Below are 15,753 nucleotides of genomic sequence, written 5' to 3'. Positions count from 1 at the left end.
CAGTAGGGTACTCGTGTCTAGTATAATATGTATAAACATGGTTACGAATAGCGTCTGCATCGAACGTGTCGATACCTGTTACAGGCTTGCTTTTCTTCCTCTTTCTAGGCGTATGTAATACGTTTTCTTGAGAGCCGGAAGGCCCATATTTTTCTTGTATGATGGTGTGTACCGTTCTTTTGCCGATTCCAAGTGCACTTGCGACGCGATTTTGCACTTGTGTCACTGGTAATAGAGGTCCACCATTAAGTGACTCCCTTTCGAAATAGTCGTGTAATTTCACAACCAGTTCGCGAGTCTGGCTATTTAAAGCACGTCCTCTTTTCGACATGTTGAAAAAGAGTTCACACAGAATCAAGTCCAAAATATCCAAGCCAAGGTCAACGAGATTGAAAATAGAAGTAGTCCAAAAGCACAGCCGAGTCACAAGAAAAAACACCACGAATAACCAAGCGTACAGTCAACTTCCAAGACGGCGAAAGACTGCGCGGGCGCCGATGCAGAGTGACGCTAAATCGACATCAGTGTTGCCGTTTCAGAATTTGCGATAAAGAAAAGGAAATACAAATCTGACTTTACGGTTCTGTCTACTATAAATACTAGTATACTCAGTCTAATTTTGTAAGCACTTTAAAATTTTTGTTTTTGTAATTAAATAAGTCATTTTTTTAAGTGAAACCGATTTGACTCGATGATAGTCGGCGCGTATTGGTTACAACATTATTATTAAAAAGAATTATTTCTTTGTAGACTGAAGATGTAACTGTTTATAAGACGTTTCGGAGTAACCCAAAATTGGATTTTATTTTGGAATTCCTGCGAAAATAATACTTGAAATATGTTTCTTTCATAATGTATAGACCTTCAATAAAATTTATGTATTTTTTTAAAACCCAATAAGTTATTAATTGCTTATTTACTGTTTCGTTGATTGCATTCAACGTTACATACTATCGACTGGTTTAGCTGTCAAATATGATCTATTATTTTGTGACGACTTTAGTAATTAAATAAGTCATTTTTTTTAAAGTGAAACCGATTTGACTCGATGATAGTCGGCGCTTATTGGTTACAACACTATTATTAAAAAGAATTAGACTGAAGATGTAACTGTTTATAAGACGTTTCGGAGTAACTCAAAATTGGATTTTATTTTGGAATTCCTGCGAAAATAATACTTGAAATATGTTTCTTTCATAACGTATAGACCTTCAATAAAATTTATGTATTTTTTTAAAACCCAATAAGTTATTAATTGCTTATTTACTGTTTCGTTGATTGCATTCAAAGTTACATACTATCGACTGGTTTAGCTGTCAAATATGATCTATTATTTTGTGACGACTATAATGCGCTATCGGTCTAACTTTAGTGCTTGTTATACCCAGATGAGTCTAATGTGATCATAGATAATGGTCTAATGAATTTCACGGAATAGCCAATAAGAAGCAAAAGAACATGTTAGCACACTAAAAATAAAGTATGTAATCTATGTAATACATATAAAAGATTGTATTGCCGTTATAAAAAATATCTGTTCATTTGTTGAATCGATTAAACAAATCGATACAGAAATAAAAAATTCATTATAGAAAGCGTTTATTTCGCAAAAATACTTTTTTAAATATTGGATCTCAAAATGGTAATACTAATTTTTGGAAAGTCAATTTGACATTTATTGGACGTTCGAAAAGTGTATTAAATTATGATTTGAAATATTACTTACCGTTTTCATGAAATTGAATAAAATTAAGAAAAGATAGAAAATGTTGTACGTAGAAAGTAGATATAGAATGAAAAGCAATCTTTCAGTGCTTTCAGATTTGCTTCACAAAACAGAAAAATAAGTCTGTAATATAAAGACTACAGACATTTTCTTTTATGTTTACAGAAACTAAATCCTTCGAACGCACAATCAATGCCATTTTTTCGCTTATCAAAATATTTGCAGCAGTGGATGTGATTTAATAAATTGCGTTCAATGTAGTGGCGATTTGAAATAAATTCCTCGTTACCATGGAGGACGAAATAGAGGAATGTATTAGGAAAAAGATTCAGTGGGCGCAGTTGCCGGGGACTGTGAAAAAAGTGAGCAAATATTGTAACTTTTCCATTTGTGTACCCTATAGTCTAACGAAAAGAATTTACTGTTCGCAGACACACATTGTTGAATGCTATGTTGTTGATTGCTTCTTGTTGTTTCCTTCAATGTTACGTATATTAAATACCAATTTGTGTTGAATTGTATGTTATAAATTGAGCATCTCTAATTTTACAGCAGTTCGTATTTATATGGCTATAAAATATAAAAATTTCGTGTGTTTAATCTATCTGTATAATTTCAGTTGCTTGGGGACTCCCATAAAGAGTATGAGAAATACATATTTGAATTTAGCATCAAAAACCAGCTGAGGTATAGGGGAAGTTTGGGTAAGTAATTTTACAGTTTCTTTTCATTTTTTCGCACACACTAATAGCTCCGCACTAGGAAAACCCTGTATCACGGGTGCTATGGATACACACAGGCAACCACTAATTACGCCCAAAATCGCGAGAAAAATAATTGTGGGCCATACAAATATTTCTCCCGGCCTGGGAATTTAACTCAGGACCTCTACATGTAGGAAAAATGTGGCATGTCATGCAAGGAGGCACCTCTCGTGCACTCCCAATATTGTTAACTATATTTTGTTCAATGACTTTTTACCACAGGTATTCAATTTTGACACAGTTATGGAAGTGTCATTGAAAAGTACATTTTTGTTGTAGGTATACACTTTTTGTACACCTGGAAATTCTGTTAAATCTAACACAAAAGTACTAAAAAATTAGACTTAGAGGTCAATGGAATAAATGACTCTAAAAGTTTCTTCCGTTTTATTCCTGATATTACCAATGAACATATTGTATATTATTCTGAAGAAAAATATTTACAAATTTCTTGTTTTTTAAACGTCATATTCCTGATGGCTAGAGTTAGATTCCCAGTTGGACTGTTTTGGGAAATAAACTTTTCTAAATTGCTTCTAATTTGGGTGTTCTCGGTAGTGCTCCAGATTGCTTTGGTACTCATAGTACACAGGAAATTCCCGGATAATTGTTGCGGTTATTTTTAATTTATATCATGCTTTGGAGTCAAGTACTACAGTCGAAATGTTAGGGATAATAAACATTATTAATACAATAATTAATTACAAATACAGGGTCAAGAGCCTGTCAAGCTTGACACTAAAGGTTTAAATTCAACTCTATGCCACTTGCGATAACAACGGTCCAAAGTCTGAAGTGTCAGCTTGATGTGCTCCCGACTGTACATTAATATTCACTAAAATGTTTAGTTTTGTCTGTTTGTGTTGAAAGGGTCAATATTTTCTGAGTGTTAATCAAATAATAATGATTGAAATTAATGTCTTGAACTAAAATTTAAATTGACCTTGAATCAGCCAATAACTGTACAACTAGAAAATTAGCATATAAAGTATAGTAGTATGGTTTACATATGTGGCACTTTACTTTGCATAAATATTTAAATTCCAAATGAACCAATTTGTAGTGTATACAAAGTGTATATTATCATTTGATATGATTGTTCAAGTACGAACTTTAAACTACCTTTAGAACCAGTATATAGAATACCATAATAGAATAACAATAACATAAAAGAATTATCATTCTTTCATACAGGTTAAAACAAAAAGGTTTTGACTTTCAAGATATTGCAGTATCAAACTAATTTGGAATTCAGAAACCTGTTTTATTTTGTTTACAAAACTGGATCTAATTCTAAAATAAGGTGAAAGCATTTGATGAACATTATGATATGCATAGAATGTACCCTACATGATGTGAACACTATAATCAAATTTCATTAACAAAAAGTGCATAAATGTCAGTAATAAGAAATTTGCATCTAATACTTTGAGAGGACATAATATGTATAACAAAACCTACTGTAAAGACAGCACATAAGACACTTTTTATTTGAGTTCCTAGCTGAGGCCACAGAATCAGAGAATATGTCAAAATCATAAATCTGATAGCATTGTAAAAAAGCACATCAGATATGGTGCACAGTGTTGACCACGGTTAGTTTTACAAGTAGGAAGTGAAAAAGTTTAACGATTGTGTAGGCGGGTACCGTGGCGAGAGACAGATAGGCACAGACATTCGAGGACGTCAGGTGCGTCTATAAAACCATGAGTAACTTTGTATAAAAACGAGGTTTTGTAAAAAATACGAGGAATAAAAATGAACTAGCTTTTCTTGATAGTCGTCTTCACAAAGTCAAACAATCATTTAAAGGGCAATGTATACGCTTCTATAACAAGATTCCGGTTGATATACAAAATTTGCCTTTCATGAGGTTTAAAACTATAGTGAAACAAAAACTTTATACTAAAGGTTATTATACAACTTCTGCGTACTTGGATGACAAAAATCCGTGGTAGTAACCCGTTTAGCTCATGGAGGTAGTCTCAATCTGATGTTTCAAATAAAAAAATATTGTAAATGTTATTTACAAAGAGCAACCCCTAGAGTTTCTTGCTCATTCTTCTCAGGGGAATCTGCCTTACGAATGAGCGGTAGAGTTTAACCATTGTGACGATTTCAAGTGTAATAATGCTTACCTATGAAATAAAGATTATTTTGAATTTGAATTTGAATTTGAAAACATGAGATCAAGTGGTTTTCGGCGCTTTTGCAGTGAGGATATTTTAAAGTAAGAAAGTCAGTACTCATGTAAAATAATATTCGTTGTTGCCAACAGGCTGAATTGCCCCTACCAACAATATCGGGTGCAACTACACATGCGTAGGGTAGTGGTCTAGACGTGGCATTTGTCAAGCATTAAGTAATTTTATATTGTACTAACCATAGTATGTGAGAATAATTTACTCTATTACTATAATTACTATCGATCATGGTCTGAAATAAATAATTCTAATCTATACTATTCTATTGTAATAATACCTGTTTACATTTAAAATTATTACAAGTTAAATGATATAGAAAACGTTTTTGAATACATTCAATTCTATCTGAATTAAACTGATAACCAGAGTTCCAGACAGTGGAACAGTATTCTAAAATACTACGTATTAAACTGTTAAAGATTAAAATAGATGTTGTTGGATCATTAAAAATTTTAATTTGCCTAGACACAAAACCGGTTAACCTTGAAGCTTTACTGATAATTAAGTCAAAATAATTACGAAAGCTTAAGGTAGCGTTCATGACGACACCTAAGTGAAGATCGAGTTTAGATGTTTAGATCATCTTGAAGTAGCTGAGTGTCATCAAGCGAGTTAACTGCTCTGTATAGTAGCAGTAGAGCTCTTTGTGAAAGAGTTCGTCCAGGGAAGTACTGCCATCTTATCTATTTCTGCCGCCAAGCTGTAATGTCAGCTTTACTCTGTTTAGGTTTTGAAGGATAAGGGTGCTGTTGAAATTATGGGCACATGGGACTTGTCAACTTATGTTTCAGGGCACAGTGGCAATGCCCGTCAGATTTTTGCAATTTGAAGCTCTGAGTGGTACTGCAACTGTTATGGACATGCGTGTAGCTTACCATTAGGCGCATGACTTGTTCATCCCGTCCATTGATATTATAACAAAATTTAAAAAAAGGATAGAATTATCACTACATACTGGTTCTAAAGGGAGTTTAAAATCCATAAAACTTCTTTTACCTGATAAATAAAGAATATTATTATCTTACATTAGCGAATTAAAACTTTTAAAATTTTTTTTAAATCCATAAAACTTCTTTTATTTGATAAATAAAGAATATTATTATTTTACATTAGTGAATTAAAAGTTTTAAAATGTTGTTTCTTTTATGAGTATGATTAACCTTTTTTGTTTCACAGTGTATATCTGAAAATTCCCGTTCTCTAAATATATTTTTAAATAAAATTTTATAATTATTTTTTATTGTAAGTAGATCATTTTGAATTTGAAGTCAATGACACAAACGTGACTACGTTGCGTTGTAGTTGTGTTCTGCTTTGTTCTGTTTGATTATTAAGTTCAATCAAACGACTGAGAATTGACCTACCTAATACAATTTGACAATCAAACTATCACCAAGCATCCATCAAACTATCACCTTCATATTTCTTAATATGTAACTTAATTAACCTAAACAGATTTTAATAATTCACTTTATTAAACTTAATGTACCTTATTAAAATCTTATATAAACACTGTTGTATCCTAATTTGACCTACCACCTCTCAACTAGAGGGTTGTGAGTTCGAATCCGGGCTTCCACCTCTGAGTTTCTTAATTTATGAGCGAAATTCAATTTGAAATTTACCATGCGCTTTTCGTTGAAGGAAAACATCGTGAAGGAACCTGCTTACATCTCCAAATAAATTTAATGATGTATGTGAAGTTCTCAATCCGTACTGGGCCCGCGTGGGAACTATATCCTGGGCCTCCCATTGTGAGAGGAGACTTGTGCCGAAGTGCCCAGTGGGACTAATGCGTGCTAACTATTATTTACTACCTTATTATTATTAGTAATTTTTAAATACGTTTGTATAATTTTTATTTTCAATCACTAAGAAATCTTTCTTTTTGATTTTGTATTTTTTTCTGCCTGCATTTTTTCGAGTGGCGACCAGGAGTAAAATAGCGCACAGAATTTACTCACTATGGGCTTCTATCTCCCACATCTAGAGTTCTATGTTGAAACATTTACTTATCAATTTTACTTACAATTCGTATGATGATAATTGGTCTAACCTTAGTGTCCCCTCTCGGGTAATAATGACCTTGAAATAATCGACCTTATAGATTAGTGCTAAAGTTACCATTCCTACTCATTGAATGAAACTTTCACGATTTTCACACATTATTTTATTTTAAAATCGTGACTTAATCGTGTACAGAAATATTGCGTCCCTTCAAGACAGTTGCAACATGTCCAAAACATCTAGGTAAAATATTATTCTACATAGGGCGCACTATAAGTTTCCGGAACTGGCCACTTACAAAAACAATATTTAAAAAGTAATTACAACATTTGAAAATAGAACTCTTTGGCTGTAGAATACAGTTTATTTCATCTGACTGACACTTGTTTTTACATTGTGGCATCATTTTAGAAATTGGTTGTCTACATCACCAAAGATTTAACTCGTGAAAATTTTCATAGTATGACTTTCTACGACTTTCAAGTGTAATTTAACAGCTCAGCGGAGCTTCGCTCGGCTTCAAACTGCTTTTGGCGATGAAGCACCTTGCAAGACGATTATTTATAGCTGGTGTGCAGAATTCAAACGCGGTCGTGTGAATCTCAGTGACGAATTTCGATGGTCGCCCGTCGACTGCCGTGAACAACAAAAACATCGATGCTGTGCGCCGTATGATCAAAACAGACAGGCTTGTGATATACCATGAGATTCGGGCATCTTTAGGCATAGGCTTGAGTCAAATACAATCAATACTATACAAACATTTGGGCGTGAAAAAGCTGTGCTCTCGGTGGATCCCACACAGTTTGACTGAGGCTCAAAATACAAATCGTGTCACTGGTGCAATGGCATGCTTACCAGATTCGACGAAGAGACGTCAAATTTGATGTGGGACATAGTAACAGGTGACGAAACATGAATTTATAGTCCACGATTCCAAAACAAAGCAGCAATCGAGCGTATGGGTCTTTCGAGATGAGCCGAAACCAACCAAAGTGGCGCGCGTGCAGAGTGCCTCTAAACGGATGATTGCTTCTTTTTTTAATAAAACTAGACAAGTGGCTACTGTTACTTTGGAGAATCGTTGTACCGTGAATAGTGATTGGTACACGACCATTTGTTTGCCGGAAGTTATTGACAAACTCCGTAAAAATAACCGTAAACGCCGTATCATCTTGCACCACGATAATGTCAGTTGTTATAGGGCCAGACAGACAAATGATTTTTTGAAGGTGAACAACGTTGACCTTATGAGCCATCCCCCGTACAGTCCAGACCTGGCCCCTGTGACTTTTATTTATTTCCAAAAAATAAGAACCAGTTACGCGGTCAACGATTTTCATCACTTGAAGAGGCTGTCGAAGAGTATGAAAAATATGTTTCAGAGATTGTCACGGAGGAGTGGCATAAGTGTTTTCAAAATTGGTTCATTCGTCTGAAAAAGTGGATTAACGCTAACGGAGAATATTTTGAGAAGCAATAAATTCATTTCTGACCATTTATAGTATTTTTTTCTTATTCGTTCCGGAAACTTATAGTGCGCGTTACGTATACACGTTAAGTCCCGATTTTAAAATCAAATAACATTGTTACTTAATTGTCAAGCCTCAGGAAAGTGTAATTAAAAATAATCATATTTATTGCAGTGAGAACAGTGTTTAAAGATGAGAGGAAGTACTATGAAAATTTGGTCCACAGCAGCATCCAGAGGCTCATACTCTACCCCTATCACTTAGCTGATATGATTGTTAAAGGTAAGTTATTTTTGCAGAAATTATTCCAATATACTATAACTCTAAATAATACGCATCAGAGTCAGTTGACGTCATCGCCACATTCCTAAATGCGGCGAATTTTGTTTACTTAAACGTACAGTTAAAAGCAAAGTTTCCTTTGCACGTGTAATGATCTGAAAATGTGCTCTGTTTCCAAGGAGCTCAAAATTCTCGAGGTGTAATGTACTGCGCTCTGGTATTCTCGCCAATTAGAAATCTACATCTGGAAGTGCTAACAGTAATTTAAGAAGCAAAAAGCTATTCAGTTAAATACATTGAGCTAGGTGCTGCTTAACCCGTTCATAGATAGTAACGGCGTTTACTGTATAATTAAATATCAGACTATAGGACCGGGTATATCAACGTACTTTACAGTGTGATTCCCAAGTGCTTTCTGTGCAGGTGCTTCTCTATAGAGAAGTATCCACAATGTACTGACAAAATTCGATGTTTACATTGAACATTTTATTTTGAATCAATATAAGCAATACCACACAAAGAATAGTAGTGACATTTTGTGTACGATATTATTTATGTAATGTCCATGAACGGGCTAAAGAGAGATGGGCAGTGACCCTAAGTTTTTGAAACACCTGTTTATAATCTGGTCAACTAATGCCGCAAGTTTTCAATGAAAACAATTTTTTTTTAGTCCATTGGTTATCACCGTTTAGTCAGATAACCTTGGTATTTGTATAAAGAAGATCTAGAGGAATTTCACAAGTTTCTCAGATTCTTGGGATCTTAACACTAATTGTTATGCTAATGCATATCGTTATGTTTACAAATAGCACAATTAAAAATGTAATAGTCTCCGAATATATTTGTATAGCAGATTTAGATTATTTATTATCTTGTAAACTTTACATTATTATATACAATATATAGTATTACAAGAATCGTTACAAATAGTAATAAATAAATGTACATTTAAAAAAATTACAAATACCCAGTCTAAGTTTTGTATTATATAATTTTAACATAGTTATGTGAAATAATGTAAGAACATATTAAACAACATAACAATAATTACGTCAAAATAATATTAAAATTTGCTTGGTGATTAAAAAGTCACCAATATATGACTTGGCCTCCTTGGCGTACTTCCTTTATTCACATAAAACTTGTTTCAGGTTTAAGGATAACGCCGTTCATTTACTACGTAGAAGTGGTTGCGCTGCTCATAGAGTTAGAGAAGAGTTATGACACTATGCCCAACTTTACAGCAGCTGACTGTGAGTATTAGCTTTTAGCCATATCGTTAAAAGAAACAAGGGCCGTCTTGTCATCCCTGTAATAAAAAGCACGATCTTTGACCATAACATTTATGTAACGGCTATTAGAATTTATAACAGACTCCCGATTAATATCAAACGCTTAAATGGTAATCAATTCAAGGCTCATTTAAAGAAATGGCTAAGTGACAATGTTTTCTATAATCCAAACAAATTTTATAATATATCAAATACTTGACAATCGTTAGTCATCTATAATTTTGTTTTATGGACATTTTAATTGAATTTTAATGACTGTAATTTTAAAATATTGTACGCCCCACTTGGGTAAGAACAGTGAATCAAGTGGCATGTAACACCTTAAATCTACCACTTCATATAATTATTAAAATTAATTAATGTTTATGATTTTTATAAAAACCAATATTCGCGTTATGATTTTTATAAAAACCAATATGTATTCGCGTTAAGCTATTGACATTCGGTATATCCGGTACAGCCACCTTCCGCGAATTTCAAACTGCGTTAATAATTTAGCAATACGTGTTTTTATATAAAAAGAAAACGGCTTAAACCATCGCCTATGCTTACATATACCTTGTATGATAATCTTTGTGTTATTAATTAAACCATTAGTCATCCTAGAGACGCACTATATCCCTAATGATTATGGCACTGTAGCGTCTTAGAACCACACGGTGTCTCTAACGCGTTTTATTTTCAGCCACACCGTTAAAAAAAGAATAATTTAAATCTCGTTACAAAGTACTAAAAAAACCGACCTCAAAGGTTCGTGGAATTACATCTATTTGCCAAGTTTTATTGAAATCGGTTACCGGAAAGTGTACGAAACTGGATTCATCCCCTAGTTTGCCACCCCTAGAGGTGGAATATTTTCTTCAAATTTAAATAGGACCAATACTAAGGTACCCTCTTTCCAACAAAAAAGAATCATTAAAATCGGTTCACAAATGCCTACGAGTTATCGCGTAACATAGATAACAGTCGAATTCTTTCTTTGAAGTCGGTTAAAAAAGGAACACCGTGTGTCTTATTCCACACATACATACGTAAAATTTTATTGCTCCATTTTGCTTATAAAACGTTGACCTTTAATTTAAAGATAATTAGGAACGCAAGCTCATTATAAAGACATAATAGTATAGAAATTCATTTAAAAATTTGTGTGTCCTTGAACAATAACAATATTTTTTATTATTTTTTTTTATAACAATAACGCACAGACTCAACATAGCTATGCGCTAGGGAAACCCAGTGTCCCGGGTGCCATGAGCACGCACGTAGACAACCACAAATTACACCCAAACTCACGAGAGAAATAAATGTAGGCCATACAAATATTTTACCCGGCCCGGGAATCGAACCTAGGACCTCTGCGTGGCAGTCCGGCATGGTAACCGTTCGGCCACGGAGGTAGTTTAAAAAAGACAATGGGAATTGAAATTCTCATTGCAATGTAAATCCAGGACAATGTTGTGTGTACCACTCAAGGCCAAACATACGTTGTTACACGTCGTAGTTACATAGATATAATGTGTATATCTGCATAGATATATGTGTGTTTTCGCATGTTTTTGTCAAGTTTAGCTGTTTAGATAACTGCTTGTTTTATAGGACTGAATAACAATATGTTATGTAATGACATTATGTTAGACCGAGGAAATAGAACTTTGCTGATTTATTTCATCATTGTTATTCACAGCCTGACTTTTTTATGATATCATGTGACGGGACGAACAAGTCGAGCACCTGCTGGTAAGCGACACGCCTGCCCATAGCAGTTGCAGTGTCACTCAGAGCTTTAAATCGCAAAGATCTGTTGACAAGTCCCATGTGCCTGTAATTTCACCGCTTCACTGCGTAGAGTCATTTGCCTGTCACGTACTAAAAAAAGTCACTTAGTTGACAAGGCGTCTGTAAATTGTGGAATAAGTCTAAAAAAATTAATACAACATTTCAGGTCTAAGACTTTTAGGTATAGGACGCAACGAATACTTAGAGCTAGTAGCGAAAGCTCGTTCCCTAGGGCGCCGTGGACGGTCCAAAGCCATTCGGGCTTTATTGCCTAGAGTTCCGATAAGCATACCCATGCAACCCTGGTGGAGAGTCGAACTTGGATACGTGCTGGAAGAGGATGTTAAGGTAATTAGGCTTTATTGTCATAGCTTTAAGGTTTGAGTTTGAGGTTTTGACTTTATGTACTTCTTATAAAGACTGTTTGGTGTTTTGGAAATAAATGAAGATAGTTTCAGTTCTTTTATTGTGTATAATTAGTACAATACATATTGTACTAATTATACACAATAAAAGAACTGTATGTAAATGTATTATTCTTACGTTTTTTTTTCTGAATTGCATTAGTTTTTAGTCTACGATGAGCCAAAACAATTCCGAGCGTTGGATTTTCTGTTCACGAATATTAATCCAATTTAATCACAGCTTTAAGGTGTTTTATCATGCGTTACAAGTAAAATGTTTGTTTGCCTTTTTAAATATTGTTTTGTTGCTAAATATTAATACAAGTGGTTTATCAAGGGCGTGCCTAACTTGCATGTAATTCTTTAGCCATTGAGCCAGAGCGAACGGGCCGTGATAGACTTGCTGATTGACCGCGGTAGTCAGACCGCCGGCACGCTCGACTACAACGACGTCAAGACCTTGTACAGGTAACGACTTCTTAACATATTGTCACGCAAATATCAATCCCCTTTAAGCGAGTCTCCACACTTGTCTTTGCGGAATCGGCTTGATCCGGGCAGAAAAAGCAGTATGTCCACGCAATAGAAGCAAGGTTCGAAGTGATAATATTGTCGTTGATAAACATTTTCAAAAATAGTAACTTTTTTACAAAAAAAAAAAACCGACTGTTGCCCAGTTTTATTTGAAAACGGTTACCGGAAAATGCGCGAAACCGGATTCGTCCCCTACTATGCCAGTGTTAGAGGTGGAATATTTTCTTCAAATTTAAATGGGAACAATACTGAGGTTTCCTCTTTCCAATAAAACAAGAATCATCAAAATCGGTTCACAAATTAAAATCGAATCATCATAACCGGAGTTATCGCGTAACATATACAAAAAAACAGTCGAATTCAGAACCTCTTTTTGTACTCGGTTCTGTTTCTGGTTTGACAGTATTGGTTTCTGTTAAATTGAGTAGCAAGTATGTAGGAAACAGTCGCTGTACCCCTGAAACTTTGCTTTTGTAGCTTACAGTAAGTCTTACAATAAGTAAGAAATAATCAGTAAAATATAGTATTTCTAATATTCATGTTACATTAAAAAAAATTATGTTGATTATTTTGTATTTACAAATAATAAAACCATAATTCTGGATGTCTTTTTTATATTATATTTTAGTAAGTATTTTCATTTTTAGTACAAAATTAACGATATCAAACTATGAATCGGCGTGGATAATTGTCAAAGAAAATAAATTTCTTGATTCGATGATTCATTTCGAACCCTGTATAGAAGCGGAAAGGCCGATCTGCGTCTCACAACGCCTTTTTCGCTCTTATGGACAGGCGTGTAGCTTACCATCAGGAGCACGACTTACTCGTCCCGTCACTTAATATTATTAAAATAACAAAGCAGTACAGAGTACTAAAAAAACCGACCTCAAAATTCATTCATTCCTAGTTTGCCACCCTTAAAGGTGGAATATTTCTTTCAAATTTAAATGGGACCATATAGAAAGAAAATACATTTATTTGTTTACCACAACGACACCACAAAAGACAAAAGACAAAAAAGAAAAATCGGAACAAAACAGAACTAAAACAAAACACGATCAAAACATTCAACGTAAAACAAATATATAATTACGAAACAAAAACACAAACAAACACAAAATAAAAATGTATATACAAAAATTAGATAAAATTGAAACATGAACTATTCACACAAATAATAAAAGGAAGACTAAGTATTGAGATACCTTGTGTGGTGCCAGGCGCGGTAACAAAAGGGTCGCGAACTCAGTATTTGCTGGAAAACGCAACGCGTTCCCAGCACTGATTTTCAGTTAATATTTCATATCTGAGGTACCCTCTTACCAACAAAAAGGAATCATCAAAAATCGATTCACAAATGCCGGAATAACCGCGTAATATACATACAAAAAAAACATACGGTCGAATTGAGAACCTCCTCCTTTTTTGAAGTCGGTTAAAAATAAATAAAAATATGACACTACTTTTTTGTACCGGCTCAAGCTGATCTTACGTTGATAAGTGTAGTGACCGCCTAACACGTAAGAACATAACTTACGAGTTTTGAACGAGGTTCGATTCAGAATGTCGTGTTCTATTAATAGGAAATGGACACACGCTAGACCACAATCTCACCTGATGTTAAAGGATTTCACTCTAATCTTGAATAACCTTAAATTATAATTTTCACTTAGTGAGAAGAAGGACTGTAATAATACGACTCTCATAATGGTGAAACTGTTGTACTCTACGGCCTAATTACATTTTCTGAAACCTACTGACACTACACATTCTTTTTAATGGTTTACTACAGTGGAAATTAAACTATATTTTCCCTGATCTGTAATCGCATGTATTTGCTTTTTCAAACAAGTCATAAGTTAGCCGTGACGATGGGACTTGTACATATGTATATAAACACTTTATTGTACCACAAAACATAATTATATGTCAACAAACAATTTAAAATGTTACAGTACAAAGGCGAGTTTATCCTTTGAATAACTGAGAGTAAAGTTGGTTCCTGGGTTTGCAATAAAAAAAATTGAAACAAATTCAATGCTACACAGTCGATAAATACACGGATAAAATTAATTGAAAGTGAAAGAGATCATCCAGGGAAGTACTGGCACCGTACCTCTGCCGCCAAGCAGTAATGTCAGCATTACTGTGTTCCGGTTTAGAAGGGTAAGGGTGCTGGTGAAATTACACCAACATGGGACTTTTCAACTTATGTCTCAGCGCGCAGTCAGGGCGCAGTGGCAGTGCCCCTCAGATCTTTACGATTTAAAGTTCTGATTGGCATTGCAACTGTTATGGACAGGCTAGCTTACCTATCAGGCGCACGACTTGTTCGTCCCGTCACTTGATATTAAAAAAAAATACAAATACATATATTCAATAAATGTGTGTTATTCGAAAAAATAAATATAGTCTCAACACGAAAAGACTCGAGATTTATATAGTCCATTTTCGTTTTAGGCGCGGCCTTATCTACCTAGATGTCCCAATAACAACAGCGGACAAAGTGTCAGTGCCCCCACTGAAAGGGTTTGTAATGAACCGCGTTGCAGGGGACTACTTCGAAACCTTGCTCTACAAAGTTTTCGTGTCTATAGACGAGCATACTAGTGTTGCTGAGTTAGCTACTGTATTACAGGTACGGTGATATTTTATATATAACCTCCAAAGACCCAGCAAAGTACAATAGGAAATGCGCCAAACGCCCGATGTACTTTAAAATGTTTTAATTATATTCTTCGGGCTCAAGTTGTATGTCCCCAGTATTGTATGATGGTGGTACTTCACATGGCTATTTGTATTTGCGTATTTGATATATTTGGCAAACACATACTTAGAAAAAATCCTTCTATCCGGCCGGATTCGAACCGACGTCTTCTAGCAAACCGTGCCAGACGCTACGCCAATTGGAGAGCTCGAAATAGCATATCATCGATATATGTAATTCCGAGCTCTCGCTAATATCACCACACATTACTGCACACTCTATTTGACGTCAAACGATGTTTTAAGTACATGTTGTAATTGTCATCGGTTTGTAATGATTTTTAAATCACTTTCCATTGTCAAAAGCTGTTAGTATATCTATGTTATTTAATAGGTGGAGTGCGAGCTAGTAAAGCAAGCTGTATCACTCTACTGCCGCCTGGGCTTCGCCAACAATCTTCAACCTCCTCCGGTGGCGCCGCAGCACCCCTCCTGGCGCGATGCCGTCACCACACACGCGCATCCACCGTAAATGCAATTCTATTACAGCTACTGATAACGCAAAATAGGCTGCAATATT

The 15,753-nt window shown here is 34.7% G+C and overlaps 1 protein-coding gene across 3 annotated transcripts in view; it reads left to right on the top strand.

Annotated features, from left to right (window-relative positions):
• The first annotated feature begins 1,969 nt into the window (after positions 1 to 1,969).
• Positions 1,970 to 15,753, top strand: part of LOC113230886 (protein FAM91A1) — a 33,301-nt gene continuing 19,517 nt past the window's right edge. For 2 of the 3 annotated variants that reach the window (XM_026464991.1, XM_026464990.1), the window contains exons 1-8: positions 1,970 to 2,088; positions 2,346 to 2,430; positions 8,348 to 8,455; positions 9,610 to 9,711; positions 11,693 to 11,874; positions 12,298 to 12,398; positions 14,928 to 15,105; positions 15,568 to 15,701. In XM_026464991.1, the coding sequence (XP_026320776.1) occupies positions 2,017 to 2,088; positions 2,346 to 2,430; positions 8,348 to 8,455; positions 9,610 to 9,711; positions 11,693 to 11,874; positions 12,298 to 12,398; positions 14,928 to 15,105; positions 15,568 to 15,701 (962 nt within the window). In that variant the 5' untranslated portion in view covers positions 1,970 to 2,016. Of the gene's footprint in view, positions 2,089 to 2,345; positions 2,431 to 8,347; positions 8,456 to 9,609; positions 9,712 to 11,692; positions 11,875 to 12,297; positions 12,399 to 14,927; positions 15,106 to 15,567; positions 15,702 to 15,753 lie in introns of those variants that run through there. The other variant, XM_026464992.1, reaches the window with a different exon arrangement.

Source organism: Hyposmocoma kahamanoa, unplaced genomic scaffold (assembly GCF_003589595.1).
Source record: "Hyposmocoma kahamanoa isolate Upper Pololo Valley unplaced genomic scaffold, ASM358959v1 64, whole genome shotgun sequence".
In the NCBI taxonomy this organism is placed as follows: Eukaryota; Metazoa; Arthropoda; class Insecta; order Lepidoptera; family Cosmopterigidae; genus Hyposmocoma; species Hyposmocoma kahamanoa.
The sequence above is the reverse complement of the archived record's forward strand: the minus strand, read 5'-3'. Positions and strand labels throughout refer to the sequence as shown.